General features: G+C 40.1%; 1 protein-coding gene across 1 annotated transcript in view; it reads right to left on the reverse strand.

Moving 5' to 3' along the window:
- Window positions 1-5,735, reverse strand: part of cps1 (carbamoyl-phosphate synthase 1, mitochondrial) — a 57,018-nt gene extending 51,283 nt beyond the window's left edge. The window contains exons 1-8 of the mRNA XM_069662703.1: window positions 5,610-5,735; window positions 4,187-4,296; window positions 3,799-3,943; window positions 2,323-2,412; window positions 2,166-2,222; window positions 1,980-2,072; window positions 1,766-1,855; window positions 728-856 (exon numbers count right to left, since the gene is read on the reverse strand). Coding sequence (XP_069518804.1) covers window positions 728-856; window positions 1,766-1,855; window positions 1,980-2,072; window positions 2,166-2,222; window positions 2,323-2,412; window positions 3,799-3,943; window positions 4,187-4,296; window positions 5,610-5,735 — 840 coding nt within the window. The remainder of the gene's footprint in view (window positions 1-727; window positions 857-1,765; window positions 1,856-1,979; window positions 2,073-2,165; window positions 2,223-2,322; window positions 2,413-3,798; window positions 3,944-4,186; window positions 4,297-5,609) is intronic.
- Between the last annotated feature and the right edge of the window lie 7,775 nt (window positions 5,736-13,510).

Below are 13,510 nucleotides of genomic sequence, written 5' to 3' on the forward strand. Positions count from 1 at the left end.
CATTCGCAAAAGAAAAACATTACATGCCAGTCGCTTTTAATATTTCTATGTGAGGTCTTTGTTTTCACTGCACACTGTCTGCTCTGTATCAAACAGGGCTTCCACGTTTCTACTTACCTTCTTACCTTGTCCGTGTATATTATATCATTAGTATATTATTATATATGAAAGTACCAGCCGGTGGATGCTTGTAATAACACTCAAACGTTCGTAACTTTATAATGTGTGTATGTTAACTTGTATATATTATGCTACATAAACTCCATGTCATATCGCTGCGCTGGGTCAAAAAACTGAAGACATAATCCCCCCAAAAAAGCTCACGGTTTGTTGCTTTGCCATGACTCACACAACACATGCTCCAGGTGAAGCAGTTAAGCAAGATACACACAAACCCTCTCAATGAACGGTGTGCATGTTATGTGTTAAATGTAGCCATACTACTATGTGAAAAACTTGTTTTTGTAATATACAGCACACTTGTAGAAACACAACTACAGATCTAATTCCGATCCGAAAATGTATTCCATCCGAGACTCAAAACGATCTTAACCGTGAGTTTAGCGACCTGTTTTACCCCTAGAAGATATTGCCTGTTGGTCTAATATTCTATCTGAGTCTTGGTAGCAAAATGGAATACATTGATTGAAACATTCAGCACTGTAAATAACTACTCGTTATCTAATTCCTCTGAAAGTCGAAATAATTAAACATCACCAGGTCCTACCTTTTGGACATTGTTGACGAGTGTCTTGGCCAGAGAAGGATCTCCTGGTCCATTGGAGATGAATAGGCCGTCGTACTCTAGACTCATTAAGTCCTGATCCCAGGGAACAAGGTGGACCTCTGCACCTCTCTGCACACAGATACACACAGAGTTTAAACAGTTCTGCTGTAATCTTATGGTATTGCTTAACGATGGTTATGTAAATGTTAAATCACCCAAAATAGTATGTAAAGAGTTAGATTAGAAAATTGGGAACAGTTCAGAGTGTATGCTTCTAGTTGTAGATATAGCGGTTACATGTGTTGCTATTGTAGATGACATAATATAAGCCCATTTCATAATGAATGCGGTTTCAGAGGTGACCCGTGCTCTGTAGACAAATTCTGAACACATTCACTAAATACAAAGTGTTTGCTAAAGTATGAAGACTCCAGATTTCTCCAACAATAACACTGATATCAGTATCCATCACACAATTAGAGTATATTTAGCTTTCTTTTTTGTTCTACAAACCCACTATAAAAAAGCAACATTACCATAACTTTCACCAGGACGTAAAATATCACACTTTCAAATTCTATTTACCTCTTACTTATTTTACCAATTATTTAAGAAATGAGAAGGTTCAGACGGACAGCCCAATAAACCAACAGACCATTAAGAAGCAAAAAGAGGAAGAAAAAGAGATGTTATAAAGAGACAAAGCAGACTGCTGCAGGCTGCTTTTCTTGACTCATTGTTACAAACAATTACATGTTAATATCAACAACCAACCGTAAACAGAAGCACAAACAAAAAAGCAGCTCACTTTCTCTTCTGGATGAATGACACACAAAGGTTTTTTTTTTTACATTTCTGGAGCTCATTAGATGTATCTGTGCTGTTTCATATTCACCAGGTCAGGTTGGAGAATATAAGTGACATGACATCGACTCATTTTCTAGCAGAGAAGGTCATTTGGGCTTTATCATGAAGACATTGATGCACATTCACCAGCAAGGATGTTCTTTTTTTTACCCCCTCTGCATGTATGCTCACCTTGACCAGCAAGCGGATGATGTTGTGTTTAATGCCACAGTCGACAGCCACCACTTTTATTGGGTTTCCTTTTCCAAACACTTGGGTTTCCTGGGAAGCAAAAAAAACTGTTAGCGCTAACAAACACTACTATATTTATTTTAACTAGTCGTTCTAGTGTAACAGGAAAAACGACTGTTAGGGGATGGTAAATATAACCGTTAGCAGCCGTTACCTTGGTGGAGACCTCTGCTATCAGGTTTGTCTCGTTGGGGTCGGATATCTCAACAGGCTGCCCATCAAATTCAATTTTCCCCAACACTGTGCCCTGAGGAGAAATCACATGCAAAATAATAAAGTGAGTGATCAACGAATCAATTTCTAACAGATGTAGCAGTTCAGACCTTTGTAGTTACACTACCTTGTCTCTGATAACCTTGGTCAGCATTCTGGTGTCTATTCCGAACAGTGCAGGAACCTTTGAAGTAGAAAGTAAAATGTGAAAACTCACCAGCAGCAGAGTCCTACTCTCCTTTTTTCTGAGATTACACCAGAGATTTAGACATTTCAATCCTCACCTTCTCTTCATGTAGCCACTGTCCCAAAGACTTGACAGAGTTCCAGTGGCTGTACTCATGGCTATAGTCTTGAACCAGAAGACCAGATACCTAAAAGAATCAAAGCACAATACCAGCCATAAAAAACGTATACTAAAAAGGCTCTACGTATTTTGATACATTTTCATTGTTGGTGGTTAAAAGTTCAGAAAACAGTATAAAATGTCTGGGATCTCTCCAGCAGTGATTGTTGACATGAGGCCACAGAATGCAAACTTCTCATCTCCGTCTTGTCTTGTAGGTCAGACAGTATCATTTCTAAGGCGATGGCATCTACTGGGTTCTTTCTAAACCACATACACATGATTGGTGGTCCATCAGATCTTGAATCCCAGGTCCACACAAACTGCCCAAATCTGCTGAATATTCTGTGCCTCTCACAAACGAACTCTGCCTTGAGGACCAAGTAGGTGGTCCATTTACCCATAGGTGTACTCTGATAAATCACAGAAGACGTTTGAGAGTGATGGCCCTTACATTGATGTTTGGTGAGATTTAGCTCCGTGAGAGGCTGAGTTGGGCTTTTACTCAATTGGTCTTGCAGGAGTTCAGTAGGTACGTTTTGAATATCTCAGTCATGATCTTTGGCCTACAGTCTCTGGACTTCAGCTGTCTGGCTTGGGAGTAATAGGACAAATTTTGTAGAGAGGCATGTCCTGCATTAAGTGCCAACTGAGGCCTTATATCATCCGTTGTGCTTCCCCATAGGTCTGGGAAAACCATCTTTGGACAGGCAGTCAAATCTTGAAGATAACAGTGGCTAGGTGGGTTCTTTGCTTCTTCAAGAAGAAGAAGACACTGCAAACAGCTGTACACATAGAAGCACTTTCCTTCACTGAGGATGGTTGGTTGAGTGAAAGAGCTTCTAAAATTCTCAATCTTACTAACCAGCTCAACGACAGAGAAGGAACTCATGGTAAGCAGGAACAGAAGCAGTTGCTGCTGGTACTTTACCAGATCTTGGATTGACCAACTGACTGCTGATTGACAAACCTTTAGGTGACAAAACATCCTGTGGTGCTGGGATACTGGATGACTATACTGAGACAGGCCTAGGTGGATACTAGAACTTATGACCAATTAAGGAAGGCTGTTTGATTTGCTACACATACAAGAGAGATAATGGGGTTCAAAACAAACTTGCTAGTAAATTGCTAAGGAAACAGTTGGTTAAGTGCCAGAAATAAATATCTTCCCCATTTCACAAAATTAGTCCCCAATAGTGGCCTCTACACACAAGAACAAGCCTAGTGCAAGTGTGCATTGCCAAGCCGTGCGTAAAGGGTTAAGCGTAACCGTCTGTCTTTACTTTTGTTGAGACTTTGACACAAGTGTCAAAATTACAGTGGTGTTAAACTAACAAAGGGGGGATTGTAGTGAACACATTACAGTGCTGAGGCCACCACAAAGCCTGGAACCCATCGCCGAGTTTCATACCTGGATGCGGTCTGACTCCACATTTTTTCGTAGGCCCAGCTCGTCCAGCTCCTGGGTGTTTGGTACCCCATAGTTTCCTACAATAGGGTACGTCAGGGTCAGGATCTGACCTCTGTAACTTGGGTCAGTCAGTGCCTCAGGATACCTAAAGAAGGGAAATAGCAGGACAATTATGCGATTATTGTGATGCTGTGACAAAGCAAATCTTCATGCTGTCAGCTCATGGCCCTCGGAAAATTGACAAATGAACACACTTTAGTGGAAAGTTGTCAAGCCAAAACAAGGTTGATATTTTGGTATTCTCAAATATGACCTGCACTTGTTCAAGGGTTTTATTTTGTCTAAGATCTAACGTAGTTTGACTTATGTCAGCATGTCTCCTGCTTACCCCACCAAGCCGGTATTGAAGACTAGTTCCCCAGCTACAGAGACATCATGCCCAAAGGAAAACCCTTTCATCCTGGTGCCATCCTCTAAGACCAGGTGGGCCGTCTGGGCCTGGAAGTTAAAAGAGAGAAGACAGATGAAGAGCAAAATCTCTCCTAAGAATAATGAATTCTCTTTTTATGGGGCGAGTTTGGACAGACCAAAGACAAAACTTCTAGTGAGCCTGTGGGACTTCATGTTGAAACTGCAGGCCGATGTGAATTTGTTCTGTGAATGCTGAGACAGACAAATCTGTTCTTCTGTTCCGTGTGTGTGCGTGTGTGTGTGTGTGTGTGTGCGTGTGTGTGTGTGTCTGTGTGTGTGTCTGTGTGTGTGAGAGAGAGAGTGAGAGAGAGAGAGAGTGGGAAAGAGATTGAGAGAAAGAGAGAGAGGGGGAGAGTAAGAGAGATAAATAAATGAATAAAGAAATAGTGTGACCCAAACAACCCCATGAAGCAATGGATTTCACGGAAATGTTACAAAAAATAGTCTTGATGTATACAATGCATGGAGGCCATGAATTTCAGGCTCAATGTTGAGTTAGTTCCATCCTGCAAAAAAAAAGAAAAAAGGAAACCGAAACCTTACTATCCACAAGTATGACCACAAAATGTAAGGGCTTTTCTATGGAAGTCAGATGCAGAGAAAGTGAGATGTTGCAATCAGGGCGTTCTTCAGATATGATGCAACTATCCCAGAGGTTAAGACATAAGATGCACAGCAGCTTTATGCTATCATGAGAGACGTCAGTCTGAAACTATCACCATCTAACAGCACATACTTGTTATTTGTTACATTGTTGAGAATTGATGGGTATACGGTTTCATTTCTACGTCCGGGTACGAATGGCGTTCCAAAATCAGGAAACTTACAGCACTGAAAGCACATACTGAAAGCAAATTACTGACTATGATTCAATGAATTAAAGTTAGCCCAATTCGGGGTAAACACAGTTTTCCAGACAGAAAAGATTTCATTACAGTTCCAACTTGTATCAACTGGTTAGCGCTGCTCTTTCACCTGCCTTCCACCATGCAGTGTTTCTAATTCAGGAGCGTTTAAACAGCAACAGTAAACTATAGCTCAGCTTTAAATTATGTTAAAATTAGAACTGTTCGTTATGTTTAACCTATGCCGAATATAGGAGTGGGTCCTGCTGTTTTTGAAAAGGGGTTGCAATAACCTTATAAGTGTTTGAGCATAGATGTAAAGGCAAGACATTTCATACGTTTTAGATTTTTCTGTGGACTTCTGTGGAAGTCGAGAGGCATGTTGCGACGTTAGCACTCAAATGGTAGTGCTGCTTTCGATGAAATGTAGAAAAAGTTAACTTTCTGTATTTACCAGTGACAACAAGTGTTTCCAGTTGTACGTCGTTTTCTTACCTTCACACTAAAAAGTTTTGTAGTTTGATGTCTTAGCCATGCCGACGTGTTCCCAACTCGTCTGCCAAACACACATCCATGTCTCAGAGATTTGACAACGCTGCAAGCGAGCAGGATTTTTGTCATATTAGCCTACTTTAGTAAAGACGCACAGAAGTGGATGCAAAGTTGCCCGTTAAAAAAAACCCATACAATAAAATACACTGTCTGATAAATAGCTAACTTTACAACTACGAGTAAATGTAGACAGTTGAATGAATGGGTTAGGGTTGTCCCTCGTGTGCTTACAGACACTTCAACTCGGCGCTTGAAACGTTGATCGGGATTGGCCTTCCAGGCGTTGTTTTTCACAACGCATTAAGCGCCAGCGTTTAGATTGGTCTTTGGGAAAACGCCTACTTTTTTGGTTAACTTAAAGGGATGAACCTGGAATCAACATATGTTTAAAATGAATACACTTTAATTAAAAGGGTGAAATAAGAAATGTAACTCTTTCTGATGTATGAAATTGTCAACCTCAAAATGAATAGTTCTATAGCTTAATCGTCATGGTGTTACTTAAGTTTGCATATTTTAGTCCTTTTTTCGTTTTTTGTTGTTGTTGTTGTTGTTGTTGTGTGGTGTGTTTGAGCATTATTACATAGGCCAGCTTGCAACTTAAAATATCCTTTGTAAAGTAGCTTCGCATTCACCTTTATTTTAAACAACTGTCTCTCTTTCTGTTTCTATATTGATTCTACGAAATTAAGAAGTGCTGCATTGACAACTTGACAACTACTGATTAGACAAACAGCATTTAGGAACTGTTAACAGGAAGTTAAAGGAAATGCATGCTGACTGAGAATCAATTCACCTGCGTCCAGCAAACCAGTGTATAGTGCTTTCAGTGCAACAAACTCTTTAAAGCCTTTCTTTGAGGCCAGTTGCTCGCAAAAAAAAAAGGGAAAGTGACCACGGCCAGGCTGCATGGTGGTGGGATTAGAGGGGTCTGTGTATTTGCTGATCTCTGCAAGACTGGTCCTCTGTGGAGAAGGCTGCCTGACTGCCACTCTGCTGGGTTCAGCAGTCTGAACAAAGTGGGTGTGAGTAATAGGACCTGTGTGGATCAGGAAATACCTCCACACTACAAAAAAAATGTAATCAGAACAATATAATATGCCTTCCATGTAACTTTGTGAAGGTTATTAAAAAATTATATATATTTAATATGTACTATTTCGCTTTAAAAATGTGAACAGGTACAGTTGCAGCATTTTATGCTTAGGTTAAAGTTCATTACCTACTATACATGTATCTATAAGTGTCATTAGTGTCTGGTGTTGGTAAACTGTAAGCCTACTTTGGTTTAACTTTTTAGGTCCTGCGCATTTGGCTAAACTACCACCCTTGTGAACCACAGATCATGTTCTCCCTTCTGCCACATTTAGTCTGAGCCTGTTGTGCAGTAGATCTGTGGAGCACTGGTGACATCCAGTGGTAAGGTTTGATAGAAAAATTCAGAGGGATTTTCAGACTGTTGTAGTAGCACACTTCATGCGTAGGTGACAGTGCTGCTCCATATACATGAGTTATAGTAGCAAGTGAGAGGCCCACAGTATCATTTAGCTGCCAGTGTGCGGTAGAAGCTATAACAGCTTCACAGTTCACATGACACCGACACTAAAATCTTTATGTAGGCCACACATATATTCTGGTGTTATGTAGGAAGTGATGCATTAGAGTAGGCCTACAGCATATGTTGTTATTTACACCACAAGATATTTACTCTCCACACTACTATTACTCATATTGCAACAAAAGAGCTGAGGAGCCGGCGCTGTCCCTCAGTGTCCAACAACATTAGCAGCAGTTATGATGAACCAAAAAATCCACATGAGTTTAGTAAGGAAAGTTAAACTATTGGTGTTGCTAAAACAGTAACGGATTTACAATAAAGTCCAGGCTGTTTAACCAGGTTGATCATAATGATGACTCACTCGTATATGGCTTTATTAATTCACAGTCCTGTCCATGACATGCATTTGTTAGACTTTTTTCGAGCTTTCTATGACTACATAGTACACTGTAAAAAAACAAACAAACATGTTTGTACCAAAGACTGTATATATAGATGGACGACACGACTGGTCCCTAAAAGTGAAGCCAAAACATTTCAAGCGCCTCCTGCTGACTGGCTGCAGTATAGGTCGTAAAGCCTGCCTCCTCCATGTTAACAGGTGGAACATGAGTCAAACTATAAAATCTAAATACACACCAAATACATTTTTCTCATACATGGTTTCTGTCATTATAGCTAGTTGTTATCATGCTGATTTACATCCAAGTGTTATTATTATTTTTAGTTAGTTACTTATGCTGTCAAAATGATGATTGACAGCTCTGTTGACAAATACGGATCCTGCAGACGATCTGTTCCGGATTAGCAGAGTGGAGGACGAACTGTGAGAGGAAACGTGACAAAAACAATCACTACAGTGAGTGAAGTTTCCATACCTGTGAACATTCCGCCCCCTGCGACCCTGAACAGGATAAGCGATAATGATAATGGATGGATGGAATATGATAAGAAAAATTGTAATAAATTCGTATTGATTCAAAACAAATAAACTTTGCTAGTTAAAGTAACTTGTACTTGTAACCCGTTAGTTTGCTCAGCTTTGAATGACAATTGAGTTTCTCATTTAGTTCATTTGTCAACACAGTCTTTAATTTCATTAATGGCCGAACTGGGATGTGAACCAGATATCTTGTAGCTGTGAGACAATAGCACTAACTAACCACTGCACTGTGTAACCATTTCATGTAAAATTAACTTAATTTTATGAAGTAATAACATATTTGTATTCCAGACAACTTTATAATAATGTATCCTTTAGACTCACATTCTTAATTTCAATTGAATTTAATCAATCATTTTTTAAGGAGGAAAACTTTACATTAGTTGAGATGACATAAACACAAAATATTGAATTATCACAACATTTACACTCACTTCTAGTTAAACTGACAATAAACAAGTGACTAATGACCAATTGTTTTACAGTGTACATCTGATAACATTCAACTTCTAATGTCACTTTATACCTTAATGGAAGACAATTGAAAGAAATGCAAATCTGATAGTTGGTTGGAGCCTGACTAGAATTCATCCATGCTAGGATAAGAAGATTCAAGATGTTAATAGTCACTCCGGTTATACAAGTACAACTGTGTGAAATTCTTATGCTGGGAGGCTCCATTAGAAAGGGTAAATATTAGATATAAAGTATAATAATAGATAAATAAGGAAGCCTTAATGAAACAATTAAAATAAAGATAATAAGGGTATTTGAAATTTATGTACATTTTCTAGGTATATACATGATAAGGTAAATTATGTACATAGAGGCAGTGGAAAATATACATTCACAAGTGAGTGTTGCACATTCAAGGTGGCCCATTCATATGAACTGAAGGGTGATATCTTACATCTTACATCAAATTATTCATTTTGTCATATTCTCTGATATCTTTTCCTCATTTGGCTCAAGAACACAGACCCTGAAACACGCTAATATTTCTTCCTGGTTCCTTGTCTCCATTAAGGGTAATAACAATAATCTCATTTCAAGTTGTCTGGATTTCTTTTGTTAATCTATCATGAAAACCATGGAATAAAACCAAATATTTGTATATGAAATCAACATTTACTTTGTAAAATATGCAAAAATAGTAGAGTTTTAGTGTAGAAAACACTCAGCTTACTTTCTCACGTCTGCAAAATAGAGTTAATTACCACACATTGAAAACTTTCAAACTGTGTAATATAATTATTAATACTCAAACATAACATATGAAGCTTTCTTGATAAGTAAAAGATTGTTAGCCGGTGCAGATACAATTCAATAAAGCAATATCACATAATATTGCCACACTATCTTCCCAGGCTTCTACTTGCACTGTCATAAACTCCATAAACATCTTATTTTAGCTGTCAATCAAATGAGATTTTTCAAAACAATTTCCTTTTCTTTTCCCTGCTGACTGTTTCTATTTTAGAATAGTCATGCTCTCAGAGTGCTGCACTTGCTGCTCACTGTCAATAAGACCGAATCTCATACAATGGAAAGTTCTAGGTGATGATTGGGAGAACATGAGACGCCTGTGCGATGTACTGTATGGCCTTGTGTTTCGGGGAGGGCCGTGATTAGTCGTCGTCTGAATTCCTCCACTGATTGGCTGGGGCGCGGCCTAATGAGCTCCAGCGTCTGTCCTCGGTGGAGGGAACCCACATTGTCTGCGGTTTCAAGTGTGAGTTTCAGATTGAGACAGAGCTTAAGAGAGGACGCGAATAGACCGGCAGGCTTCCTCATCGCTCTCTCTGCCAGGTTTCCAAGCGCAGTCTTGGCCCTGAGATGACAGAAAGAATGGATTGTTGTTTCAAGGTTTTATGGTGATGTTTGTTCAGTGCAGGATTAGGCTGATTAACCAGTTTGGCGGGCTGAATTCAGCGTAGTTCAACATCAAGGCAATTCAAAGTGCTTTACATAAAACAGATTACACAGGAGACTTGGATTTATGGTGCGGTTATAGTGCAGTTCAAGATTTGAATGAGTCGTACCTAATTCAATTAAAGGAAAATGCATCCGTAAGCTGAAGTTTGACCCTCAATTTAAAAAAGTGAAGGATTGGAGCAGACTTCAGGCTTTCTAGCAACGCTTAGTTTTGACTCCGGGGACGTATGACCTGGGAGGTCTGTTTGGTTTACAGCACGGTGACGGATGAGAAATGCATTTTCAACCTTCAATATTCGGTGGCAGGAAGCTTACGCAGACATTTAAAGTCCGGAGCAATGTTTTCCAACTTTATAACTTTTTTTAACCAGATTTTTTTTGTCTAATTATACATTAGGGAAGGACTTAACACATGTATTAGTAGTACTAGTTGTAGTAGTACTAACCAGCTCTTTATATCTTCAAGTGACCCTCAGGAATTGTGGTGTTCAGTCTAAAATTACAGAAGTTTTGTTGTTAAGTGTTTCAGCTGTGTCATCCATCAAATTGTTGCCTCACTCAGAATAACTGTCATGGGGTTGCCATGACTACTATTATCACCATCTTTAGATCTGTGCTTTGCGTCCATCCTCCTTCAGTGTTACAGTATGTGCTTGTCAGGTTAGAAGAAGACCCGCACCCAGCGTCACCACTCTTGTTTTGGGCGATGGCATCATGGCATTAAGACAGTGTGATTGTCATGTCTGTGACAGCCCAGAGAGCGTAAAAGGAAGACCAAGTCATCGGCTGCATTTAAAGGAGGAGACTGACTGTCCCTTCAGGCCCGTATCGGATTCCCTTCCTCTGTAGTGATGCAGTGTCCCCAATAAAAAAGGGCAGCGAGTAGCTTTGTTTAGCCTGCCCCCAGCTAATTCCTGTGTGGCCAGCGGAGGGCTTTAGAGAGAGCGAGAGAGGGAAAGAGAGCATGCAGGCCACAGGGGGTGCATCAGCCCCCTTAAGGAGCCATGGCCCCGCTCTTAGAAATCCCAAGAAACTTCACACCTCTCTGTGGGGGCTATAAATAGGCTCCATCTGTGCCCCCGGGCTCAGTTACAGCCTCATTCCTTTTGGCATGGTTGGAGGGCAGGGAAGGAAGCGTTCAAAGGAGAGGTGAGGGGGGGGACAGGAGGGAGGAGGGGGCTGGACAGATCCAGAATCTACTCTCTAGTCATCACAGATGGCGGACTGTGTGACCTCTGCTGCATGTTTGGTGGCAAAGGAAGTCCACCGATTGCTCCCTGTCATTTCCTTCCCTTTAGCGACCCTCCTGAAGCTTCAGCTCCCCACTGTGGCAGAATGCCAGTGACCTGGGAGCATCCGCCATCTTCGGAATCTTGAACCGCACTGCACTCATCGCACGTCTTCTTTTCTCAAGCTCATGTTCTTCACATTTCATTAATCATTCTTAGCACAGGGGGACTCCAAGGTTAGGGCAGGCGCTGTGTCTTTAAAACTGTCCCGCCGTAATTTCTCTCTAACAGAATCTTAATTGCGCAGTTTGAAGTTTCCGCCCCGGTAGTGGGAACATGAATAGCATTTTTTCTGAGTTCACACCAGGATTCAAATTATAAATACTGCAAAGAGATTACTGCAAAGCAGGCATAAGTGCTTCAAGTCACACTGACAGTTATAGTGCCTGTCCTGAAGCAAACCTGGAGGTGATATCCCTTGCTTGTGCCCCGAGGATACATTCAAAGCGTTAAAGAAAAAATAGATCCAAGTGTAGTAGTTCGCCCCAAAATCTGTTCTTCAATCTGAAGAGACACAATCCAAGAAAGCTTCTGTTTCCTAGCTGATAAAATCCAGCAAGTTTACCACGCTTTGCTTTATTTCATTAACATATTTCTCATCCCTGTGTGAGATCGTGTAGCCTGCAGCATCCCTCTCTGCGCTGCAATATTTCTTTGTGTGAGCAGAATGCTCATGCAAATTAGGTGAAACGGTTTCAATAAAACAAAGCAGCCTGCTAATAATAGTGTTTTGTTTAAATGCACCCCATTTGTTCTGTTCATTTTTGTGCTCCATTGCCGTTTTGCTGATGCTTACAAATTCCAATTATGCTAAAGTCATCACTAATACTTCAATTAGACTCAGTATTATATGTATCATAATGTTAGAAACATAGCTAAGTGACAAGATACAAGCTGAATAAGTACAAAAGTTCTGTATTTGGGGCTGTAAGGATACGAAATTACTTTTAATATCTACAGTAACCTTGGTTTAGTCACTCTTAGAACAAATCAGGTATGACTGGTTGAATCAAAAGCAGCTAAAATACCTCACATAAAGAGCAGGTGACGGCCAACTGGAAGGGCAGACTTCCAAAGAAGGAGAGCAGGTCAAGCAAAAAAATATCAATAGCTCTGACAGCTGTCATTCACGGTCCTGGCCCTAACTAGGATATTTATAGATCGCTATTGTTTGAGGGCGGAAGAAGACATGCTAAGTATCCACTTGCATAACTTAACATGCATTGTAGTCAGTGTTCAGTAAGAGCACTAGGCTTTAATACTTATTGTGCCCCTTTCATTGAGCCTAAGTGCAGCATTACTGGGTTGAACTATAGCCATGTTTTTTTCATTAAGTTTAATTCATACTAGATGTAGATGTGCATTGTACAATGACATATGGCAATAAGGTGTATAAGGTGCATACATTAACACTTCTTTAGGAGTAGCTAATGTCGGGCCAACATTTTGATCCACACTTAAATATCTTAACTACTAATTAATGAACTGACTTTAATTTGAAGAAAAATGATGATCCCTAAAGGATTAATGCATGTCCATAGAATCCTGTTTGTGCATCCCTGCATTTCGGGCCTGTGTGTTTAGCATATTTGTAATGATAACATTGTGTGAAAACATTGAATTTCTCCTCGAGGATTAATAAAGTCTATCTTTTTTTTCTTCTTCCTCTGTCGACGCCACAGAAAAAGTCAAGGGATTCTAAAAGTCAGGATTAATGGAGAGATGTCAGAGTGAGGGGGCTGCAAATGGACATGCGCCCTGAGCAGTGGGGGGGTTCGTGCCTTGCTAAAGGACACTTTGTCAGTGCTCAGGAAATGACACAGCATCTCTCTAGTTGCCAGCCCCAATTTCCATGTTTTAGCCTTACCGGGACTTGAACTGGCCACCGTTTGGTTCCAAAGCCAAGTCCCTAGGGACTGAGCTACTGTCTACCCCATATGGGAATTAAAAAAAAATGCTTTAAAACTATTGGACAAAGTGCCATAAAACAAGGTAAATATATCAATGATGCCCAAAGAGTGAACCTGAAATTGACCCTAATGATCCTCAGACTGTTGTTTGTACACTACCAGCACTTAAAATTTAATTTATCCTTAAAAAACATGTTTTTGATGGATTG

This window comes from Semicossyphus pulcher, unplaced genomic scaffold (assembly GCF_022749685.1).
Source record: "Semicossyphus pulcher isolate SPU_LCO1_2020_fin unplaced genomic scaffold, fSemPul1.0.p SCAF_15, whole genome shotgun sequence".
In the NCBI taxonomy this organism is placed as follows: Eukaryota; Metazoa; Chordata; class Actinopteri; order Labriformes; family Labridae; genus Semicossyphus; species Semicossyphus pulcher.